Raw genomic sequence first — 21316 nt, forward strand, 5'->3', positions numbered from 1 at the left:
CATTGTCTAATCCTAAATAGTTCATTGTCAGATGGAAACTTCAGCAGTTTTTCGTAAAGACAATTTTTCGTAACTCTGGTGTGTTAACAATTTTTTTTTGAAAAAAAACAATTGGAGTTTAAAAAAAAGAAAAATTGGCTCTTAGGAACTAATAATTCGAATCAGCTATTCTTTAATACCAAACATTTTATTGCCGGTTGGAAATGCCAATTTGATGAATTAATTTTTCGCAAGATCATCGTGCCAACAATTTTTTTGCAGCAGCAGCAAAATTGCAAAACTTAGTATGGATGGTTATAGATATTTAGATCAATTGAGATGGAGTCCACGGAGATGAATATGTTGAGAGGTGAGACATTGAAAAAGATTGGATAGTTTTCGAGATATTCAAGTAAATCGATTTTGATACAAACTGGAATATTTCATGAACTAATTTGCTCGTTCCAATGATCCAATTCACGAGATATCTCGTGTTCATCCAAATCCACATCAGATTTGACAGGGAAGGTGCTAGACTCCCTATTAAAGTCATAAAAAAAAATTGAAGAGTCTGCACTAAAGTAATAAAAAAACTACGATGATCTCACAAACTAAAACTAACAAAATGGGCCGTTCTCATACGGACGTCCGCATACAGTGCCATTAAATGTGTTGAGAGTAGCTTTTTCATTCTTTTTACTTCCAGTGACAATCCGAATATATGCATCGACAAAACAAACAAAAACCGTTTACTTTGATTTTCCATACTACAAAACAATAATAATTTGTTTTGTAATTCATCTAGAACAGAGTGGAATTACCTCGCGATACTCCAATGGCTGTAGGAAAATTACTATGGAAATACAATGAACCCATAATGTTTTTGGCGTAGTTATTTTTTTACAAACAATATGTGCCTATAATATTGCTATCGTAATTTTTTCTACCATCATTGTTGTACCAATCGTCTTCCTATCCTGGTCATGTCTTGAAAGCTACCGTGAGCAAATTTTCCTGAGAAAACGCGTTCCCTGGTTCAACCTCATTCCTTCCTTTATACTCCCAAAAAACAGCTTCCAGTGAAATATCATTTTTACTAATAAAAAATGTTGATACTAGCATCTTCATGAAGGCCCACATACAAGATGTGATTATTAATAAATCACAAACTTAAATAAGTAAAGTTATTGAAAAATTCATAATTCCATCATTACAAAAAAAAGTTTTTAATGAAGTACTTCTTCCTCCAGTATTTTACTGCCTGTATGATAGAAGGGTTGATTAAATATAATTTTGCTATTTATGTCATTCATTGCTTATTACTGAGTTAACGAGTTGACAGAGCCAAAAGCGAAGAAGAACTTTCGACTTAGACTTTCATCTTCTTTTATCTTCTAAGGCATTATCATAAACACCTCTACAACTAAACTGACATTCACTCACAGCAATGACTGGCATCGACAGCTCTGACCACCTCACTAGCCAAGTTCTCCAAACTTGTGATGGAATTCCCCTTTATATTCAAAATCCTTAAATTTGGAAGTTTGGTGATAACTCCAATTCCGGCCGTAATATCGTGAATATCATTATTACTTAAATCCAGTCTTTCCAGTTTGCAGAGTTCTTTAAAATTATCAGGCAATCCTGTTAATAGATTCCTTCCTAGATTCAGGTACTTCAACTCTACAAACCTTCCAATATCACTGGGTATGATTTTCAAGTAGTTTCCTGTTAAATCCAGGTACTGAATCTGCAGTAAAAATAATTCAAAGTTTTAGTATCACGGAATAATATATGTGCTCCCTAAATGAGCATGAATCATTATGAATCATTTAATATCTTGTGGCATATAATGGAAATTAAATTCCTTATCACTTACCGATTTTGTTATATTTTCCGGAAATTCGTGCAGTTGGGAATCGGGGCAAAAAAATGACGTTCGATTTCTCTCGAAACACTTTGAATAATTCACCTGATCCATACTTACTGCATCGTTGAAACTCCACACTAAACCGAATATTAAGAACAATATTTCCTTCATTCTCTACTATTTCACTTGATTTTAATGACGAATCTCAGAATTTGTTTTATAATATTTCCGATTCCTTGGATGGGTTCTCAACGCATAGTTTGAAAATAGTTTTCGAATTATTGTTTGTCATTGTTCATTGTAAAAGACATTGGGCTGCACTCGGGCGTAACCCTGTTTCACGTCAAAGTGAAAACTACCAGCTCCTTATCTGCCCTACTCCGTTCATCATTCTGTTATCTAAAAATCGAAACGAAGATAACTCACCCACTTCTTCATTGTATTACGGACGAAGTAGTTGAACATTATATTTCTGTATGGTAGAAATAACAATTCGACGGAATGTAAAAGCGAAAAGAAACACCAAAGTTACTTAAAAGTGATGAACTTATATGTTCTGTACAACAAAATTATTGAATGAGTGACGATTATAATCGATTGCAACATGTGTTAGTTCTACAATAATTAGAACAATGCATCAATTATTTCAGAAACTCATTGAAATTCTCAAAAATGCCTCACTATTTTCAAAACTATTTATACACTGTAATTTATAAGTTTTTTCGAATGCTTTGAAGATAAAAGTTATGTGTCAAGTGAATAAAGGCTAAGATGAATTATTTGTTAAATATTTACGATCGCAATACGAAAATCCTTTCGAAAAGCTGAAGAAAATCGAATTCAATGTTTCATTTCATGAAGTGGATTAACAAAAAAAAATTCCTATTCTTTATTCGTCAGCTGGAAGGGAATGTTACTGGGATATAAAAAATCAAACAAAATAAATCCATAAAAGGGTCGGGAAGAACAATTTTTTTAATACAAAAAATGAAATCATCGTTATTTCAACTGACATTAAACACTTCTTTGCATGTCAAAGAAAGAGAATCTGGCTAGTCATTGGCTGAAATAATTAATGTAGAATAAATGCATATTAACACACATATTTCATTGAGAGGTAGTTCCAGCTACGTCCAAGTATCTGAGCAAATTTAGAAAAAGCACGCAGTAGTGAACGTTCAGAGTAATGAAGACTCATTCTATTCCCTATGGTCCATTATAGCAGCCCGCTGTGAAGTTCAACATAACACGTGCAACTTTGATGAGGGAGAATAGGCGGGGAACTGGAGGTAGAGCAAACGTATATTACAACAATTTTTTTCAAACTACAATCCTTACCCCTCCTCTTATCACTCGCCGAACTGACAACTCATCGCCGCCCAAATTGTAATGTTTTAATTCTGCGATATCTATTGGTTGTACAGTATGATAATTGTGGCATAAAAATCTAGAAAATTTTCAAAAAATAATTGAAATGATTTCTTCTATGCTTTGAGGCAATTACTTACTTCATTGCAATCATACTCACCTAAAAAATAATACAACGAAGTGCATATTTTTTTCTTTTTTAAACATTTTTTCCTGAATACCGAGTGTCCCAAACCCATCGTCCGCATTTCAACCTAAAGTTGAGATGGAATTCTGGGTCCAAAAATCCTGAGCAACTTTTAGATCGGACGCACCCTCTCCAACTTATTTGGTGTTGAAGGAGGAATGAGACGCGCGGCATAAGCTGACGCACAACGGTGCGTGAAATGGGAGTGTATTGGTAGTATCTCCAACTACTGCGGTGTCAGAAAGAGACTGCCGCGATCTTTGATGCAGTGTGACAGGCGGATTAGCGAAAAGGGGAAAAACGAAGCAGCATTGGTCCGCTCGCCACTTAAAAACTAATGGCTCCCCCCGGCCCCCTAATTAAGAATAAAGGATAAAATCAAAGGCGTCCAGTGGTTAATTTTGATTAGTTCCCAGAAGAAGAAAGGGAAAGGTCTGGGAAATCCCGGAGTAATATATTTTAAAGCTTTTTGGTGGCCTTGAAAAGGACCGATTTTCTCATTTATGGTGAACAAGATTTGTTACTGCTTCCAACTACAGCAGATGCTCAAATCTCTGACCGTTCTCCTGCAGACAGAGCCCTCGCCTTGTACAATACCGCAGCCCAAACACTCGACAGTATTTCCGATATTATGAGACCTGTGAATTCCTGAATCCATGCCACCAGCATCTCTTGATCGACCGACTCCTGCGAGTCAACATTTCCTTCCAGAAATCCCCAGAGGAAAAACTCTAGTGGGGTCAAGTCTGGGGATCTGGATAAAAAAAAATGAAACGGAAGCAAAATAAATGATAACGAATTGGTATAAAGAAGGAGAATCCGAAATAGGGACAATTAACGGGGAGGTCAGTATACGGGACCACCTCTCCTAGTCCAATGATTTGAAAAGCAATCATTTAGTCACTCCCTCTTCTCGGGCCACTACCCAAAGGGTTGTGAACTGGAGCACCGTCATCCCGATAGTAAACGAGTCGGCCACCAGGACCATCGCCGGCCAGCTCTGGAACATTAGTCTCAAGGAACTCAAGGTAATTCGCTTCCTAATGATGATAAAAAACCAAGGAATTATGTAGAAAAAGACCAGAAAATCAGAGGAATCTACATTGAGGATGTCCGGAAGCAGCCGTAGATGGATATCGTCGCCGCGAATATCTCCCCAAACGTTCAGGCTGTCTTACCGGTGCTGAAATCCTCGTGCTCGCGAAACGTTCGGATTTTCAACTGCACAATGATGTTCATTGTGATAATTGACAATGCCTCTTTATTGAATCATCGTTGCCACTACACAATTCGTAGTAAAAAATTCTCTGATCTGTCGAGGATCACGCGGCCTACTGAAGGATATTGACATGTGGGCAAAAAAGAAGACACTATAGATAGCGTTTGTCTCTCCTGTTCTCTTAGAGACGGCAAATTCATCGTAAAATTATTCATTTTTCGCGACCGCCATCATTTTCGCCGTGGTTTTATTACAAAAAATATAAGACTAAGAGATGAATTTCGTATCAATTCTTAGTATGAACTAGAAGAGGAGATATTGATTTTTAAGTGGTGGGCAGACCATTGTTGATTTGTTTTTCCCCTCTGTCTCCAAGCTGCTGCTCACACCACAGCAAGGATGACGGAAGTCTTCTCTTTCTGCCGCCGCAGGAGAGCAGTAGCGCATGATAGGGATACCACCAACACTCTCCCATTTCAAATTGTAAATAAGTAGAAGAAGGTGAGTCTGCTCCAAAAGTTGCTCAGGACCTTTTTGATCTAGAATTCCACCCCCAACATTGGGTTGAAGTGCGAACATGGGCGTGTATTGATACATACTTGATACCGGATGACAATAATGTATATAAGAATAATGTACAATAAGATCAGAAAATACAACAAAAATATCTACATGAGATTGTCTACTCTATTTACCTAGGCCCTCATTAATGATTCTATCGTCAATAGACAGTGTCATTCAATAATGCCAGTATGAACGTTTTAAAGGTTGAAGAGTGGAACTCTAGCTTCGGAGAGTATTTTTTCTTTTAAAACAGATTTTTTTTACTATTCTTACTTTCGATATGATTACTATTTTTTTTGTCAATTATCATTATTATTCTGATTACTCATTTACTTAATTAGTATCTCATCATACCAGCAAGCAATAGCAACAAATTTTATTTTTTAATGGTTTCTTCACATCCACTGAGAATTTACAAGTGTAGTTTACGACAACATCGTATTCCAGTATTCCAGTGTATTCCAGTCTTACCACTTAAGTTATGGAAATTTTAATTTGCAAGTTAGTGCCCGACGGCTGGTTTCCACCTATCTCTCTCTTAAAAATTTAAGTTCTGAGTAGTAATTCCCATGCTTCGATAAAGACTGTAGGCTATTTCGAAGGATTATGATCAATGTTGTTCATCGGTAGCAGAAAAGTATTAAAAATGGCAAGGCCAAACGTTGCGTGGTACAAGGAATCAATTTTTTTTTCTCTCAATCCAGTGATTCTTACATATTAATAATATTTTACGTTTCAAGGGGGTTAGTTTTGTTTTTTACGCGTGTGAGGTTAATAAACCAATCTGACGGCGAGGTTTGTTATTGCACGCGTGAAAAATAAAATTAACGCCAGAGTGGCGTAGGTTATTTTACATTTCAGAGTGCATTTCGAAATACATGCGAAGACTGAAGCTCCTCGTGTGTAATTGGCCAGTTACGGCACGCTGAAGTGTAAATGTTGATTCAATAAAATATTTTCTTTAGGAGTATTCTTCACTTTAGGTACTTTCGACTTGGCAGCCATATGGATGAAGCAGATCGGTCCTCCCTCACCTTGTCTGCGCCATTGAATATTTCGTTTTAAACACGAGCTGGTACCTGGAATACAAGTGATATATCGTACAAAAGCCTTATCTATAACGTTTTATCTAGAGCCATCAGGTTTGGACGTTTGATTGGTTAGCCCAGATAGAAAAACCTCAACCCATCTTTTTCAGAGGGTTTCCAATCTTCCTCAGTCCGACGCCGGATGTGCGGTGAGACTAAAATCCGGTGCAGCACCTCTAACATTCACCATGATCAAATATGCACCAAATCAGTTTTTCAGTGGTGTGAGATCGATATTTTTCGCTGCCCGAAAACATATCTCAACTGATGAAAATCCCTAGAAAGCATAAAAAAATCGAATTAGGGTCTTCAAATCAGGCAGCTTTTCACTCAATCTGCTCCTCCTCAATTTAGTCAGAGCTTCCAACATCAGTAGATCATTAAATGATATTAAATCACAAGTTTTCTATAAAAAATATTTTTAAATTACGTTTGATGAAGGCCGGACGTGATGTTATACTGATATCCACAAATGAACGTAGATTATCGAATGTAGACTGAATGTGTACAGAAAGAAACAATTCAATTATGGACAAAAGATAAATAAATTTATTTCTTTATCTAACCAATGGTTACAATATTTACAATTCAAGTGTCAATATGAATAAAGACTCAGATTAGTTATTTATTCAAATTTATACACAGCATATCACCTTCTAAATGGTACTATCAATTCCCGCTACATAATGCAAATCTGAGATCATGCCTGTCGAGATTGAGCGGTAATGGAAGTCGTATACTCGGTGCTTTCTAACGATACCGATATCCTGCCTGAGCCGACGGCGAGAAACCTATCAGCCCCCGCATGACGAAACATATAATCCAAAAATTATTACAAAAATTATATCGGCACGGATTTATTTAAACTACATGCATATAGATAATGTATCTTTTGCCGGAATGTATGCGACATATATTCGGATATTAATGGCCTATATTTCTGGATATATATGTTTTCCATGTGGACGAAAAAAAAAAATTCCATCACATCAGCCTAGACGAGCCTGGGCCAAAGAAATAATTTGATCACAACAGCCTAGACCAAATTTATGCTTAGTAATTTTCCAATATTAGGATTTGAAAAGTTTGCAATACCGAATTCCACATGGGAAATCCCATACATTAAAACCATTGGATAATTACTTAGTAGATTTGCACCAAAAATTACACCTCGGACCCAGGCTGAATTGCGCATGAGACTCGTGTTTACGATTAGTAACTAGCCAAATTATACACCATCAATGGGTAGCCCGATACCTGGTGTTGTTCCAAGATACGTCAAATTGGGTTCAGTGAACTATAAAATGTCAGCAAATTAGTGATGGTAGGAAACTTCAGTATTTTTTTACATTATAATTATATAAAGTAGGGCTTGATTTACAAAATCTTACCACCTAAAAATTCAAACCAATTTTCCCCAATTCAACTTAAAAAATTCTTCCTGTAGGCTAACTACCCTCTTAATAACATCACCCATCATACGTCCTGAGGGTAAATTTAAAATTAATCGACGCCGCCACTGGGTCTTTTCGATATCACGTATAAAACCAACTCAACTGAAAATATTATCGGACTCGCCATATAATTTTGTTGAAATGCTATAAGATTTTTATAAAAATTATATAAGTTTGTGATTAAATTCCTTTAGAAGTTTTTTTTAATAGCAATTCTTGAAGGAAATTTCCCACAAATGATATGTATAAATCAATTCTTTTTAATTAATTTTTCCTATGAGTTTCTTTATTCTTTCAATGTTCATAATGGAACAAATCCCAAATAACAGTCAGCCAAACACTAATGGAATTTTCATAGGCATTCAATAAGGTTTCATTAAGTGAAAAACTAGGATTGTTTATGAGATTTTTTCATCTGTGATCATTTTTCAATTATCTTTGCTCAGTCATTTTCCGCAGCTAACTATCTTGAATTTTTTGCCCTTATTACTTATTTCCGTCGTTAACTGGAAATGGGTGGATGTTCAAAGATTTCACAGTGGAAACGATATAATGAAACAAGTCGACAAGCCATGAAATTATGGAATTAAAATGTCTGGTTTCTGTGCTTTTTCAAGGTCGAAAATCTTGTCAATTGAAGTAAGACTGTCACTTGCTGAACATTTAATTCCTGAAATTCGGAAAACTCAATTAAATGGTTCAAATATCCCTTAGGAGATGTCCAAACACTCTTAACACAAATTAGAAAATCTTTTCGCCAGTATTGTTCGATTCATTTGCTACCGAAAAATTCCATTTGGACTTAATATAGAAAAGAATGAATAACTGATATCGTTTTACAATGCAAAATACACCAAGAAAAATATTCATGTTTTTCTTTCAAAAATTCAAATTTTTCCGCGTTCAGACATGACGATACCTCTTTCTGAGACGAGCATTGGGTCTCGCCACGCCGACTACGTGTACAATACAATAGGACCCGTTTTTTCTGGCTATCTGCCCCTGGTAGTCGCAAGGCTTTTCCCGTACGGACATTCACTCATCTTTGTGTTGTCCATTGTCTCTAAGTGTATCAACCAGTGTAATCATTCCAAGTTGTTGGCACTGGGTGATCTAAAGCGCAGTAAAGTTAGGGTATGCAACTGTTTCCCTTAAATGTCTACACTTGGGAACGTGCGCGGAGATATATAAAGGATTTATATACACGATCCTGTGAGATTCGTGGAAAATTTAGACCTGGATTGGGGCTCGTGTGCTGGTGTAAATCTACCAACTAATTACCGAAAATTTTTTCAGCGTGGAACTTACATCCATAATGAAGGATTTTAAATATGCTACCAAGCCATTTAAATTTCTATCCCGTGGATCCAACCGAAAAAAAAATTTAATAGTCGTCACCTTCTCATATGAAAGATAATTTTAAATATAAATATAAATGTGAATTCTTGTCTACAACTCATTTCCCCATTACCTTTTCAAAATTATTACTGTCATACTCGTAAAAATAACATGTTCATGTAATCAACTGTTAAAATTTTAGACATTATTCCCCTAAAGATCAAGTTTCCTGAGAATTTATTTAGGATTTCAAGAACACGTGATATGCACAGAAACCGATTGAGAAGATATGCAGTGAAAATTCGGTAATTGCTCAGGTTTGGTGGTCTGATTTTTTGCAATGTCAGTTAACGAGCGCACTCTCTGCAACTCTGAGAGGGGGAGAACACTGAGAACCAGAAGAGATGCACGTAGGTGGCAAGCGGGGGTCTGTCAGCTGGTAAATGCTTCTACGCTCATTTCTCGCGCATAAGGGAGAAAACGGGAGCTATTAGACAGAGAATGCTCAAGGGAGGTAATGTTAGAATGGCGGAATGTTTTTCATCACACGGTGAAACGTTGTGCATTTAGACGGGTGCTCGGCGAGTTTTCACTGTAGCTGCTATCACTACGTTCTTTTAGTAACTTCCATCTAACTCTATTAACTTGTTCAAGAAATCGTTGAAGCGTGAATCGCCATTGATAAGAAAAATTATAACTGTCCTGGATGAGTTCAGGGTGTTGTTATTAGATTATCACCAGATCTGGTGATGAGTAAGGGTGTCTTAGGGATACTCGCGGGATTATCTTGCATGATGATTTTGACCCTCTGAGCCGGAGGACTTGAAGATATAAGATTAGTACGGTGTTGCTTAGAAACAGTTTCTAAGGACGGGTATTCTCTGATCCAACCTAGCGAATTGGTCCCGTTATTGCCATTGATAATACGATCATTAAGATCGATGCATTGGTCATTCTGATGATTTGAAGTACTCGCAACTTTCTCTTTGGTTTCTATCAATTGTGGTTCCGTTGTAGAAAATGATTTTCTTGGAGGTTTCAGATCTGAAGGGGATTCAGTAACAGATGCAACATATGTGGTAGGATTTTTAGCAGAGCCGATTTCCTCGCCAATTGTGACTAGAGGCACTCCTTCAGGTTTGCCTTCATACGACGATATTTTTGACTGCATTAAGTTGGTTCCATCTAGTAATGACTTTCGAAGGTCCTTCAATTCAGTTCCATTTTCTACATCACTTCTGCCATTTCTGCAATTATTTTTCCTTCTTTCCCTACAGAAGTTACCTTTATATGCTGCAACACCGATCAAAGCTGCTAGTACTCCCAGAAGAACTCCCAAAACTATATAAGAGCCCATTCCTTTCTTTGTTTCTGGAGTTGCAGAAGCTCCTGCCGCCTGAGTTTCTTCGAATATTACTGACGGTTTACTGGGGGATTCTTGAAGTTTCGAGTTATAGAGTACGGTATCATTGATTGATACATTGAATTTCTTCTCCCCTTCTATAGGTTTCAAAGAATCCAGAGGACTGGATTGCTTGTGCGACGATTTGTTGAAGTTAGGAAGTCCGATAAAATGTTCATCTTCAGGAGTAAGCTCCTCTGAGGATATTGTGGTGACTGGCATGGATGTCGTCGGTTCTGATGATTTCCAAGAAAACCATCCGAAGAAACCATCTAGAAGACCAGGAGCCGTCGATGTCGATGTTGGATTTGGAGTTACAGTTTCTCCAACGTCAGAAATTTCATCTTCCGGAATTTCAGGTGTGACGTTATCCCAGGTAATCGGAGGAATTAATAATCCAGTGGATCCCAGACCAGACCCGTCATCTTCCTGATCTGGCCCTGATCCTTCCGTCAAAACATCGAGACTTTTCGACTGTTCCGAATTATTTTCAGAAATGATTGATTCTGTAGATAAAGAAGTTGAAGATATGGTGGGCTGCTTGGTGGAGGATAGTTCATCATATTTTTCAGAGGATATGAAAGGTGTTGTTAGAGGGACACCATAAGAAGTGATTTCGCTGTGTTTCGGGAGTGCCTCAGAACTAGAATGTGAAAGATAATCAGTCTGCTCAGAAATATTCTCATTTGCAAGTTCGTTAAAGAGGTTACCGGCAGCGCGATCTCCGGATCCTTCTGTTGAAATGTCAGGCTGATCATTCTGCATCTCTGGATCTTGATCCTGCTTTTCAAATATACATATAACCTCTGCATCAGGTTCAGTTAGCATAGCTCCCTTTAGATTTGCGGGGTATGAACAAATTGCTTTGGTGGAGAGCATGACACCCTGTAAAATCAATGCATCTCGAGTTTTGAGCGTTTGACAATCACAAGTGAGGTTATTTCCCGAAAGATCCAAAAATTTCAAGTTCTTCAGGCTGATTGCATCCTCTGGAATCCTGACAAGCGAGTTACCGTGGAGATTCAGTACACGCAAGTGCATTGGTCCTTCGAATGTTCCATGTCCTAGATGAGTTAAGCGATTATGTGAGAGATCCAGACTCAGCAAACTCCGCATATTTGAGAATGTTCCTGGTTCAATTCGACGGAGCTTCCTATGAGAGAGATCTAGACGTTGTAGTGCTGTGTTATTTCCAAAGTTTGAAGAGGATAAATTCGCGCTTGCAGAGCTAACTTTCAGACTTTTGAGCTCACAAGCTTTGGTGAACTTGATATCATCCAGGTAACGACATTCGACAAGTGTTTCCTTATTTTTTAAATTGTGCAGGCCTGATGTTGGCACAGGTATCGTTGGAAGAATGAAAAGCCCAAGAACAGGAAAGATGAAAACAATTTCCAGCATCTTGGTGAGTGTCTTTTCAGTAGATCTGAAAATATAAAAGATTATCATGAGTAATGTATGCTAATGTAATGGAGTGAACCAACTGTGTTCAACATATTTTTACCAGCATTCACAGCAATTTAAATTAATTTTTTCATGATAATTGTTAGTGTTTTCAGTCATAAGATTAATCTTCGTTTTCCCACAAATTTGTACGAATCAAATATAAAAATCTTAATCATGGGTTTGTCAACCCAACGTTGTGGGTGGAATTGTGGATCGAAAAGTCGCCAGCGTTCCGTTCCGACTGAACGGACTCTCCTCAACTTATTCAAGGTTAAATTAAACGAATCAGGAGCCCGTCATCTGAAGATCCGTTATCACGTTTCCTCCTCCCTTATCCTGCGCCCAAATTCAACCCCGAATAAGAAGAACAGAATGCGTCTGATCGAAAAGCAACACAGAACTCTTCAATCCATAATTCCACCTCAAAATTTGAGGTGAAGTTTAGACATGAGGTTTTGGGATACCCTCTCCAAGTAGCTTCGCTACGTTTTATTATTCAAAATTAATTGCAATTTCACTAAATAACATAAAGAAATCACAAATCGTTAAGCTATGTAGCAAAAAACAGGGAAGCTTTTCGTTGCACCTCAATTTTTTTTTTAAGGAGAAAAATACAGCTGGTCGCTTTTCCAAAAATATTTCTTAAGGTTGTTGTCGCGTAGAATTTTTTTTCGACAGTTTTCGTTAACAATTTTATCGTGAATAGTTTGAAAAATTAGTAACAAAATGAGCCTTTTCCGTTTGCAATTGACCGTTTTGAACTTGAGATATAAATTTTTGAAATTCGAGTGATTTAACACGTGTTTAAATGGAGTTTTGCCGATTAGAATTTTTCAAAAATCAACGGCTCGACAGTTTCAGAAATAAAAAAAAAACGTGGAATATACATCGTGGGAGGAAATACAGAAAAAAAAATCAAATCGATTGACCGTTTGGTTTACGGTATATAATTATCAGAAATTCATAAATTTATATAATTGAAAATAGTTAATATGGAAAACATATAGTTATGCTTTAGCTATCCATGCACAATGCAATCAATCAAGTGAGACTATATACCGCTAAAAGATTGTGTTCTAAACTGGCCCCTTTTACAGCGGATAAACTTTTTACAGAGACTGTCGCGCGACAACCACCTTAAATTACGGGAGGGAGCGGTTCTCGATTAGCAACGCGAAATGAGAGATTTTATATTTTAACGTGTTTCGTCACAAGGTGCAATTGGGTATTACCCGGGGGCCTCCAACTAATGAGTTACATGCGAATGTTTATAATACACATTTTTTAGTGCTGGATATACATAGATGTAGATGAGTATTTTTCCTACAGTTTCAATCACTAAGTTTCTACATATTATTCAGTGTGATAAAAATACGACATCAGTAGTAGTGATTTGATAAATTAGAGGTACAGATGTATTTTGGTTACTCTCAAATATGTACTAGCTCTGCTTAGGAATTCGAGTTTTCGAGTTTTCTGTATTTGTTTCAACTCTCCAATGAGAGCGTGTTTAGGATATTTATAATACTTTGTAATGTTGGGATGCCGTATTGGAAATACACCGTGAATATGGTCGTAGTTGTTCACAGAGGATTTGGTTGTTCAATTCGTGAGTATGCTGCCTTACTCTTGGCGGGAGGGGATGCACGGACATTTTCAAAAATTTGGGATTTTTGAATGTCCTACTATTCTACATGCTTTCGTATCAAATTCGAATTTTTGCGGGCTCGGGATCGGACAGTTGCAATACTGCCATTCAGAAACAAAAAGAAGCATATATAGAGAGTAATAGTTATATATCAACTGTTATACAGTCTTTCGCACTGCTTATTTTATCGGAAACGTTGGTGCAGCCTGCATTAAGCAGAAATGCACCACAACAATGCAGGCATGGTGGAGAAAAAGTAAAAAAAAAATTAAGCATATGGAGTCCTTGTTTTTTTAATCTGGATGTCAGGATAATTATAATGAAGCACCAGTTGAAAATGTTCTGCTTGATGGATCGTGTGGAATAGATGGCTATAAGAGATATTTCCAAGCTGCTGGGATGTGGGGTTTTTAGCCATGTGGAGTTGGCGTTTGAGCTCAAGGTAAGAACTGGCCAACCTCACGAGTGAAATAAAACCCCTTCCGAAAAACCCGGCCAATATTTTTTTATTTTTTAGTGATTTCCAACTTTTCGAGTTTGGGACTTATGCAGTACGAATCCCCAGACGAAAAATCGTGAGGAGCAATACGGAAAAATAGCGAATTATCAATAAAAATTTTTGTTTATAGTTTTTTAAATATTTTTAATATTTTTTAAATTGCAGTTATCTTACCTCATAATTGCTAGAAGTCGCCAAATTAGAAATCTGCAAATTGCGGTGAGGATCAGTTCTCTTTTCAGCGGGCGAGTAGAGGAGGGGTTGAGGGGAAGTTTATTAAATGCAAATCATTCCGGAAGCAGCACATGGAGAACAATTGTAACACTTCTTTACCTGAAAAATTTTAAATATTTTTTTCCCATTTAGTATTATCCCATTCAGTATACTTTCCTTCCACTCCCCCTCTACTTGTTCGCTGAAGCAGAGGTGGGCAACCTCAGATAGGCTGTAGCCATAAAATGATTGAGGCTCCAATTATAAGGGACCTAACGTGATTATAAAGTTGTGGTATATTTGTTCGGTGTGGGTAACATCGGGAGATGGCGCATAAGCGTGATTGAAATGCGAGGGAAAAATTATTTTAATTCCCATGCACGTGTTTGAACATTTCCTTTTTGATTAGAAAAAAATGGAATTAAAAGATGATGGTTTAGATTCAACATTCATCGGTGGAAATGAAAGTGAGATGCTCGTGAACTTGAGAGAGCAAACTTTAATCATCAATTAAACATTAAAGGATGCCGATAATGTTTTTGATGGTGAGAAGTTTGTGCATTTTAAGCTGGCATCGAGAGCGGGAAAGATAGAAATTAAAAGTTAGAAAATGCATGCAAAGGTCTATTAACAACATGATAATATTTAATACTGGTCTTCAAAACAATATTTCCTCTTCAAAAAATCTATCAAAAGTCCGAATATTTTCTTTATAAAGTCGATTAAAAACGACCAATAATTAATCAAAAGCATAACAACAAAAAAATTAATAATTGAAAAAATATTTCCATTAGAGAAATAGAAAATTTTTCTATTTTACTTTTTCCACCAGCAAGTATGTGCAGAATATCCTCACTACTGCCACGCGCAGGAGACCATGGGCCCGAAGGGGGTGCAACTCGTGCATCCATAAACCTTATGGCTTAGGACAATTTTGCCTAATGGAGGTCGGGAGCTCGAGCAGCTCCACCAGCTGAGGTTGCCCACCTCTGCCCTAAAGGGACAGCTGCCACTCACTTTCATTCAATCAATTGTAAGGTACGGTAATTACAATTTGAAAAATCTTAAAAGTATTTACAAAATTCTCAAAGAAGAATTTTCTGCAATAATTACCCATGAATCATTCGCATGGAAAACAATATTCAATTAACCTCAATTTTGAGGCTTTCGCGGCAATAATTATTATTATAGTTGGCTTTCGGATGGATACCGCGTTTAGTTTCAGCGTTTTTGCCGACGTTTCGCAAACATTGTAGTCTGTATATAACGACTACCCTCAAATATTGCAGCTCAGAATCGGAGCTCTTAGCCCTGAAGATGCAGACTGCAATGTTTGCGAAACGCTGGTAAAACGCTGAAAATAAACGGGGCATCCATGCGAAAGCCAACTATAAGCCGCCTATAAGAATATTCAATAAAAATTACGTATATTTTCCGTGATTCCGGAGCAAAAAATCGTTAGAGAAAATTTTATGAAACGACTTTAAAATCTTTTCAAAACGTCCGGTAATTTTTGTCTGAACCTTCTAAGTTTTCTTCGTCACTTTCTTCGTAATCAGTAAGTAAACTACACGGAGAGAAATATTCCAGAAAAATTACGGAACATGCCACGTACATGTTACGAACTTTCAGTAACTTTTCGCTTTCTATCACCGAAAAAATACGAAAAAGTCACGTAATTTTTTTGGATGTTTTAAAATCGAACGGAACTTCAATTCTTATTATGCCTCAGCACATAAAAATTCCTTGATATTCAAGAAAATTACGAAACGTTCCATAAAAATACCTCCCTCACGGTGACTCATGGCTAGCGTATGTCGTCGGGCGCATGAGTAATTTTTACGGAACCGATCGTAGAATTTATGTGATTTATCGCTTGCAGATTACGTGAAATCTTCCGTAATTTTTCTTGAATATTTCTCTCCGTGTAAGGTTCTGTAATTTTTAATGACTATTTCTCTCCATACAGAAGATTCTTTACTCTTATAGCTCTTCCCTCCTTACCATGCTCTAACAAATCAGACTTTGAGCTCTTGTACTTAATTAAAATTATCGTCATTCCTCCACAAACTCTTAAAAAATCATCATTGAAATTGGATCAACTGATCAATTGAATCTTGAGGTGTATAAGATAGTCAATTCATTTTAATTTTATCCCAATTTTTTTAGACATTCCACGGTTGCGATGCTGTGAGTTTCCTATCAAGACATTCTTTAATTGTCATCCACATCAATTTAATAAGGATTGAATGAATTAAGCCGGCCGTGTCTACTGAATCAAAATAAAGTCCATGATACTATTGTCTGTTATGCAGTCAAATAAAGCTGTGATATACATTTTATATCGCATCCTGAAGAAATATCCATATGTAGTCAATCTATACATATATATTGTTTTCCCGTATAGATATTTGTATCCGGACATTACTCCACATCAATATTTTATTTAAAGCAGAGTTTTTAATGTATAGACCGTTTCAAGAAAAATGATTGTCCTATGGAAGAAAAATTACTATACAGTATTTATTGAAAGATTTCATAATCGATGTTTAAGGTTTGATCATTTCGGGAGGGCAGTTGAATGGAATTGCATTCTAGCCAGTGCATCCGAGTAGCCAAATGACAATAGATATGATCAGTTAAGGAACACTGGTGGCTTAACACAGTGAATACTGCACTGCTTCACATGCGACATGTTTCCAATTTAAATCCCGAACGGGTAAAATGATAAGATCTAATTCTTCGAAGTCCTTTTTTCTGTTATGACATCTAAATCGCGACGAAGAAACAAAAATTACTTATTGAAAACCAATTGAGAAACCAGAAACATACTACTCGGAATAGGTCAGCAAATTGACATGTATTGAATGGATAATATTTTAAACTTTCTGGAAAAACAGATTCTATATAGTATTAATAGGAAAGAATAATAAATTCTAAAGTAAGTCCGTAATTTATTAAGGACAATACTTTGGAGAATCAAAAATGACGTTTTTATCAACTACTTTCGAGAATAAATTCTTCTTTCGTATATCTAATTGAAAACTGATTTTCCGTTCATACATGATACTTAGGTGATATTGAAAATAGTTTTTATTGCATCAATTTCACTTAACCAAATCATCAGCTGATGTTCCATTAATGCATGAGGTCAATACACGGAAACACTTATGCCGGTGTTTGCATGGATAATAGAGCTTGGGGAATCGAATCACCGGCAACGAGATAACGAGATACTCTATGATTTCGCCGAACGAAAGTGACTGATAGGAAAAGCTTGAAAATTTTTTAATATTTCACTTGGAAGTTTTATTCATGTAGTATTGTGTCATTCCTTAAACTGATTACCTGCGATCGATCAATGAACAATTTGAGTTAATTTAATTAAAATTACATAAGGTCACCCAAACTGATAAAGTAATACGAATATATTCTCTGGTACGTTAAACCATCTTTCACGTTACGAGCGACGCACTATAGTGAACTTCGCCAGATATGGCATTCGTGAAGTGCCCAATCGGAGATAAAGTCTGGTTACTTATCGTGACGCCATGATAAAGAAAATGATAGCGCTCTTTATATCTCAACTACTCTGAGGCGACTCGCACTCTCCTTATCTTTTACAATTTTTTACTGCAAGATTATTTTATATTTATTTGGTATAACGTGCAACATAGAAAATATTGATTTCAATGTTTCAGATACATCATAGACCTTCTGGGTCATCTTAATGAATCTGTTGTTCAATCGAAAAAACTGATTATGGAGTATTTAAGAGCGCTTGTCGGATCCAGAAATGAAACCGTGCAACTTCAATTTTGTTAAAAATAAAGTGGTTCTGAAAAAGAATTAACGAGAATGATGGAGAATTAATTTATTCAAATGCCAGTAAAATTAAGTTCTTCAATAATTGACCTATTTGTATCAACTATTTGTATATCTCTTACTACAAGCTGCACTTCGTTCAATTTGAATGCTCGATTAGGGCCTGCCTTGGTCACAATGCTACGCCAGGGTTCATATCGTGGATTTTCATCAAAATAACGAAATTAATTAATGAGAATAAGGGGAAAATAAAAGGAATTGGAATAGAGGAACAATGAGCCATATGAACCGAAATTCCGTGTGTAGATAGTATTTGAAAATACAGCCAGTTCCGAATTATTTCTTCCCGATTTCCTTTGTATTTCTGGTCTCGCGATTATATGTTTTAATTTGCGACGTACGCCACTACTCCAAAGAATAAACGTAAATTTATTTTTAATTAAAAAATCACTAATTCGATGACCTCAATTTTGCCGGGGCATCAGTCAATGAAAATTGTTTTCTGAGAGGCACATACTTAAATGGATGACTTTGGGGCTTGAAAATAGTCGCTCCATGTCGAATGGGGCTTACACGGATTCCAAACAAATCCGGCTCGGATAGTAATAAACGAATGAGAATCAGAGACGGTGTGAACTCGAAGGTAAAGAGTCTTCGAGAATAACGAGCAAGATGTCGAACGATGTAGAAATGGATGTTTTATCTGCTGCATTTCTGAGTGAAAGAGCAAAGAGATTCAAGACATAGATATACTTGATGCTCAGAGTGAGGATTACCCAGGCGATTCGACTGGCGGTTATATCCTAACCGGAAATTCCGCTAGGGATCCAGGCGCTATAAATTGTGTGAACAATATTTTTCGAAGTAACATCCATGAATTTGTTGGAAATTACGAAGTGCTCGATGAAAAAGGAAATCGTATGAACGAGGATGAATTTTATGATTGCTATGAAGATGAAATCAACAACACTACCACACACACGTCGTATCGGTTTACTCAAGATATTGAGAGTTCGTTTACTTCCAAGTCTATCAAGGTGTTCAAAAAAAAACTTTGATAACTGATGGGCAGACTTCGTGTATTTGGGCTTGGAATAATCGTGTCAAAATGTGGAAGTCGTGAATTATATTCAGATCGTACCATTTATTAAAAAATTAATGTTGATGGAGTTCAATTGTTCAAATGGAATCCAAATCAGCTCTGGCCCATTCTGTACTTAGTTCATAATAAAGACTTATATCAACCATTTCCAGCCATTTTTTGTAGTCAAGAACAACCCCACGATTTGTTTCAATACCTAGAGAGATTTACAGAAGAAATCTATTTTCTCCAAAAGAGAGTATTGATGTAAATTACGTAATGTATATGTAATTATTGTGACAGACTGGCTCGTGCTTTTCTCAAATGTATAATAAATCATGGAGGATAGAATGTTTGTGAACAACATCGAACCGTGTATCCAATCCGAGAGGAGGATGTGACACCGAACAGATACATCATTCCTTGCTGAAGCAGATCCTAAACATAATCAAGGCATCATTCCTTTATTGAATTTTTGTCTTAAAATTGATATGATATTTATGCGTCAATTGCGTTATTGTTGAATATTTACAGCATTGTCACCATGATACTTGTTAGTGTAACTAGATTCTGCAGATAAAGTCATAACACATAAACTATTATGTATTTACGTCGTTTGGGTAAGCAGAAGGCAGATCCAAATCGGGCTCCGCCGTGTATTAGTCGTAATCATTGTAATCAATCAGATGACCTAATTGAAGTAACAAGCTCTTATATTTAAATACCGATAAACAATTGGTGAAATGTATGTTTTCGAGCCTAGACCCTACAATAAATATAAGTACACCCCACACAGGGTGCAACATCAAGCTTTGTGTTAGATACCATGTACTTAATTTATCGTGGTGTAGAAACGAGATTTTTTAAGTACTGGTACTGGTAAAAGGATATTCAAGAGTCTAACTGACTCAGGCAGGAAAATCACTACTAACCAGTTTGTCATTGAAAATTCAATTCCATCGTACAACTCGTTCTTCCATTGATATTGATAATTTTAAAGCATCTCAACAAATTTCTCTTTCTATACAATGATCCAATAATTTACAAGAGAGTACTTGCCAGATGCTACTCTCAAAATTTTTTATTTTTCGACGCGGCATATAAAATACTGTGGTTTAAAAAATGGGCTATTGAAAAACAGAAAAATCCATGAAGGTTTTTCATATCTTTTCTATCATTAGCTGATAATTTATATTTAAAAATTCGTACTGTTGGGAACATGTACAGTCTAGTGCAGACCTGTGCAAAGGGCACTCTCGGTGCTGAACTAGATACTAACCCCGATTATGCCAATGACTGCAAAAAAAGCAATCCTATTTTATTGTGCAGGAAGTATAAATTAAAATTTTTGAAAATAAATTATCAATATTTTTCTTGCTGTATTTTGCATTGTTAAAAAATTTCAATTGTGCTTTTTTTTCTATATTAACTTCCGCGCAAAATTCCATTAAATAAATTACTCTAAATTGAATATTTCGGATTTGAATGAATTGGAAAAGACTGGTGCAAGGATTTTGTAATTTTTGTTAATATCGTTTGACTATTCCCTGAGCAGTATGTACAAAATTTAATTGCGCTCTGCGTATTTCAGGAATTAAATGCTCAACAAGTGACAGTCTTACTCAAATTCAAATAATTTTTGACCTTACAAAAGTATGGAAATAAGAAATTTGAATTCCATCAGTTCATGTCTTGTTCATTTTTTTTCATTACATCGATCCCATTGTGAAATATTTAATTTATAAAAGTTTATCCATTTACAGTTAACCACAAAAATGAATAATGACTACAGAAAAAATCAAAATAATGAACGACACAGAGTGCCAGAGCAAAATTAATTGAAAAAAGATCACTAGGTAGGCCCACGAAAAAAATCTAATTTCAGTCTTCCGATTAGGGCCCTAGCAAACTATCATACACGCTATAGCGTGTATGTAGCGTGTATGTAGCGTGTATGTTGGTTGCATGTGGCGTGGATGGAATTTTTGGATGAAAAACAGGTGGAAATCGATGAAGACAGATGAAAGAATGATGTGGGATGAATAAGGTGGATTATTCGGTGCATTTGGCGATGGTTATTTGATTATTTGGGGAGAAATTATAAAAAATATATAATGGGCAGAAGTGAGCATGAA

At 36.2% G+C, this 21316-nt stretch overlaps 2 protein-coding genes across 8 annotated transcripts in view; both read right to left on the bottom strand.

The window, feature by feature from the left end:
- LOC105266001 (tsukushin) overlaps nt 1-2182 on the bottom strand; it is a 37715-nt gene extending 35533 nt beyond the window's left edge. For all 4 annotated transcript variants that reach the window (XR_892120.1, XM_011303865.1, XM_011303867.1 and 1 more), the window contains exons 1-2: nt 1859-2182; nt 1423-1729 (exon numbers count right to left, since the gene is read on the bottom strand). Coding sequence is in view for 3 of the 4 variants with exons in the window: in XM_011303865.1 (XP_011302167.1) it covers nt 1423-1729; nt 1859-2020 (469 nt within the window). In the remaining variant the exon portion in view is untranslated. The remainder of the gene's footprint in view (nt 1-1422; nt 1730-1858) is intronic.
- Nucleotides 2183-6880: 4698 nt separating this feature from the next.
- LOC105266002 (uncharacterized) lies at nt 6881-17762 on the bottom strand. Of its 4 annotated transcripts, none has more exons than XM_011303869.1 (3): nt 17624-17762; nt 14237-14395; nt 6881-11895 (listed from the first exon to the last, which is right to left on the bottom strand). In XM_011303869.1, the coding sequence occupies exons 2-3, from the start codon at nt 14239-14241 to the stop codon at nt 9780-9782; spliced, it is 2121 nt and encodes a 706-aa protein (XP_011302171.1). In that variant the 5' UTR covers nt 14242-14395; nt 17624-17762; the 3' UTR covers nt 6881-9779. The 4 variants fall into 4 exon arrangements, with proteins under 4 accessions (XP_011302171.1, XP_011302174.1, XP_011302172.1 ...); XM_011303872.1 differs by having other exon boundaries at nt 17670-17739; XM_011303870.1 differs by lacking the exon at nt 17624-17762 and adding an exon at nt 17392-17538.
- Nucleotides 17763-21316: the final 3554 nt, after the last annotated feature.

This window comes from Fopius arisanus, unplaced genomic scaffold (genome assembly GCF_000806365.1).
Source record: "Fopius arisanus strain USDA-PBARC FA_bdor unplaced genomic scaffold, ASM80636v1 scaffold00034, whole genome shotgun sequence".
NCBI classification, from domain to species: Eukaryota; Metazoa; Arthropoda; class Insecta; order Hymenoptera; family Braconidae; genus Fopius; species Fopius arisanus.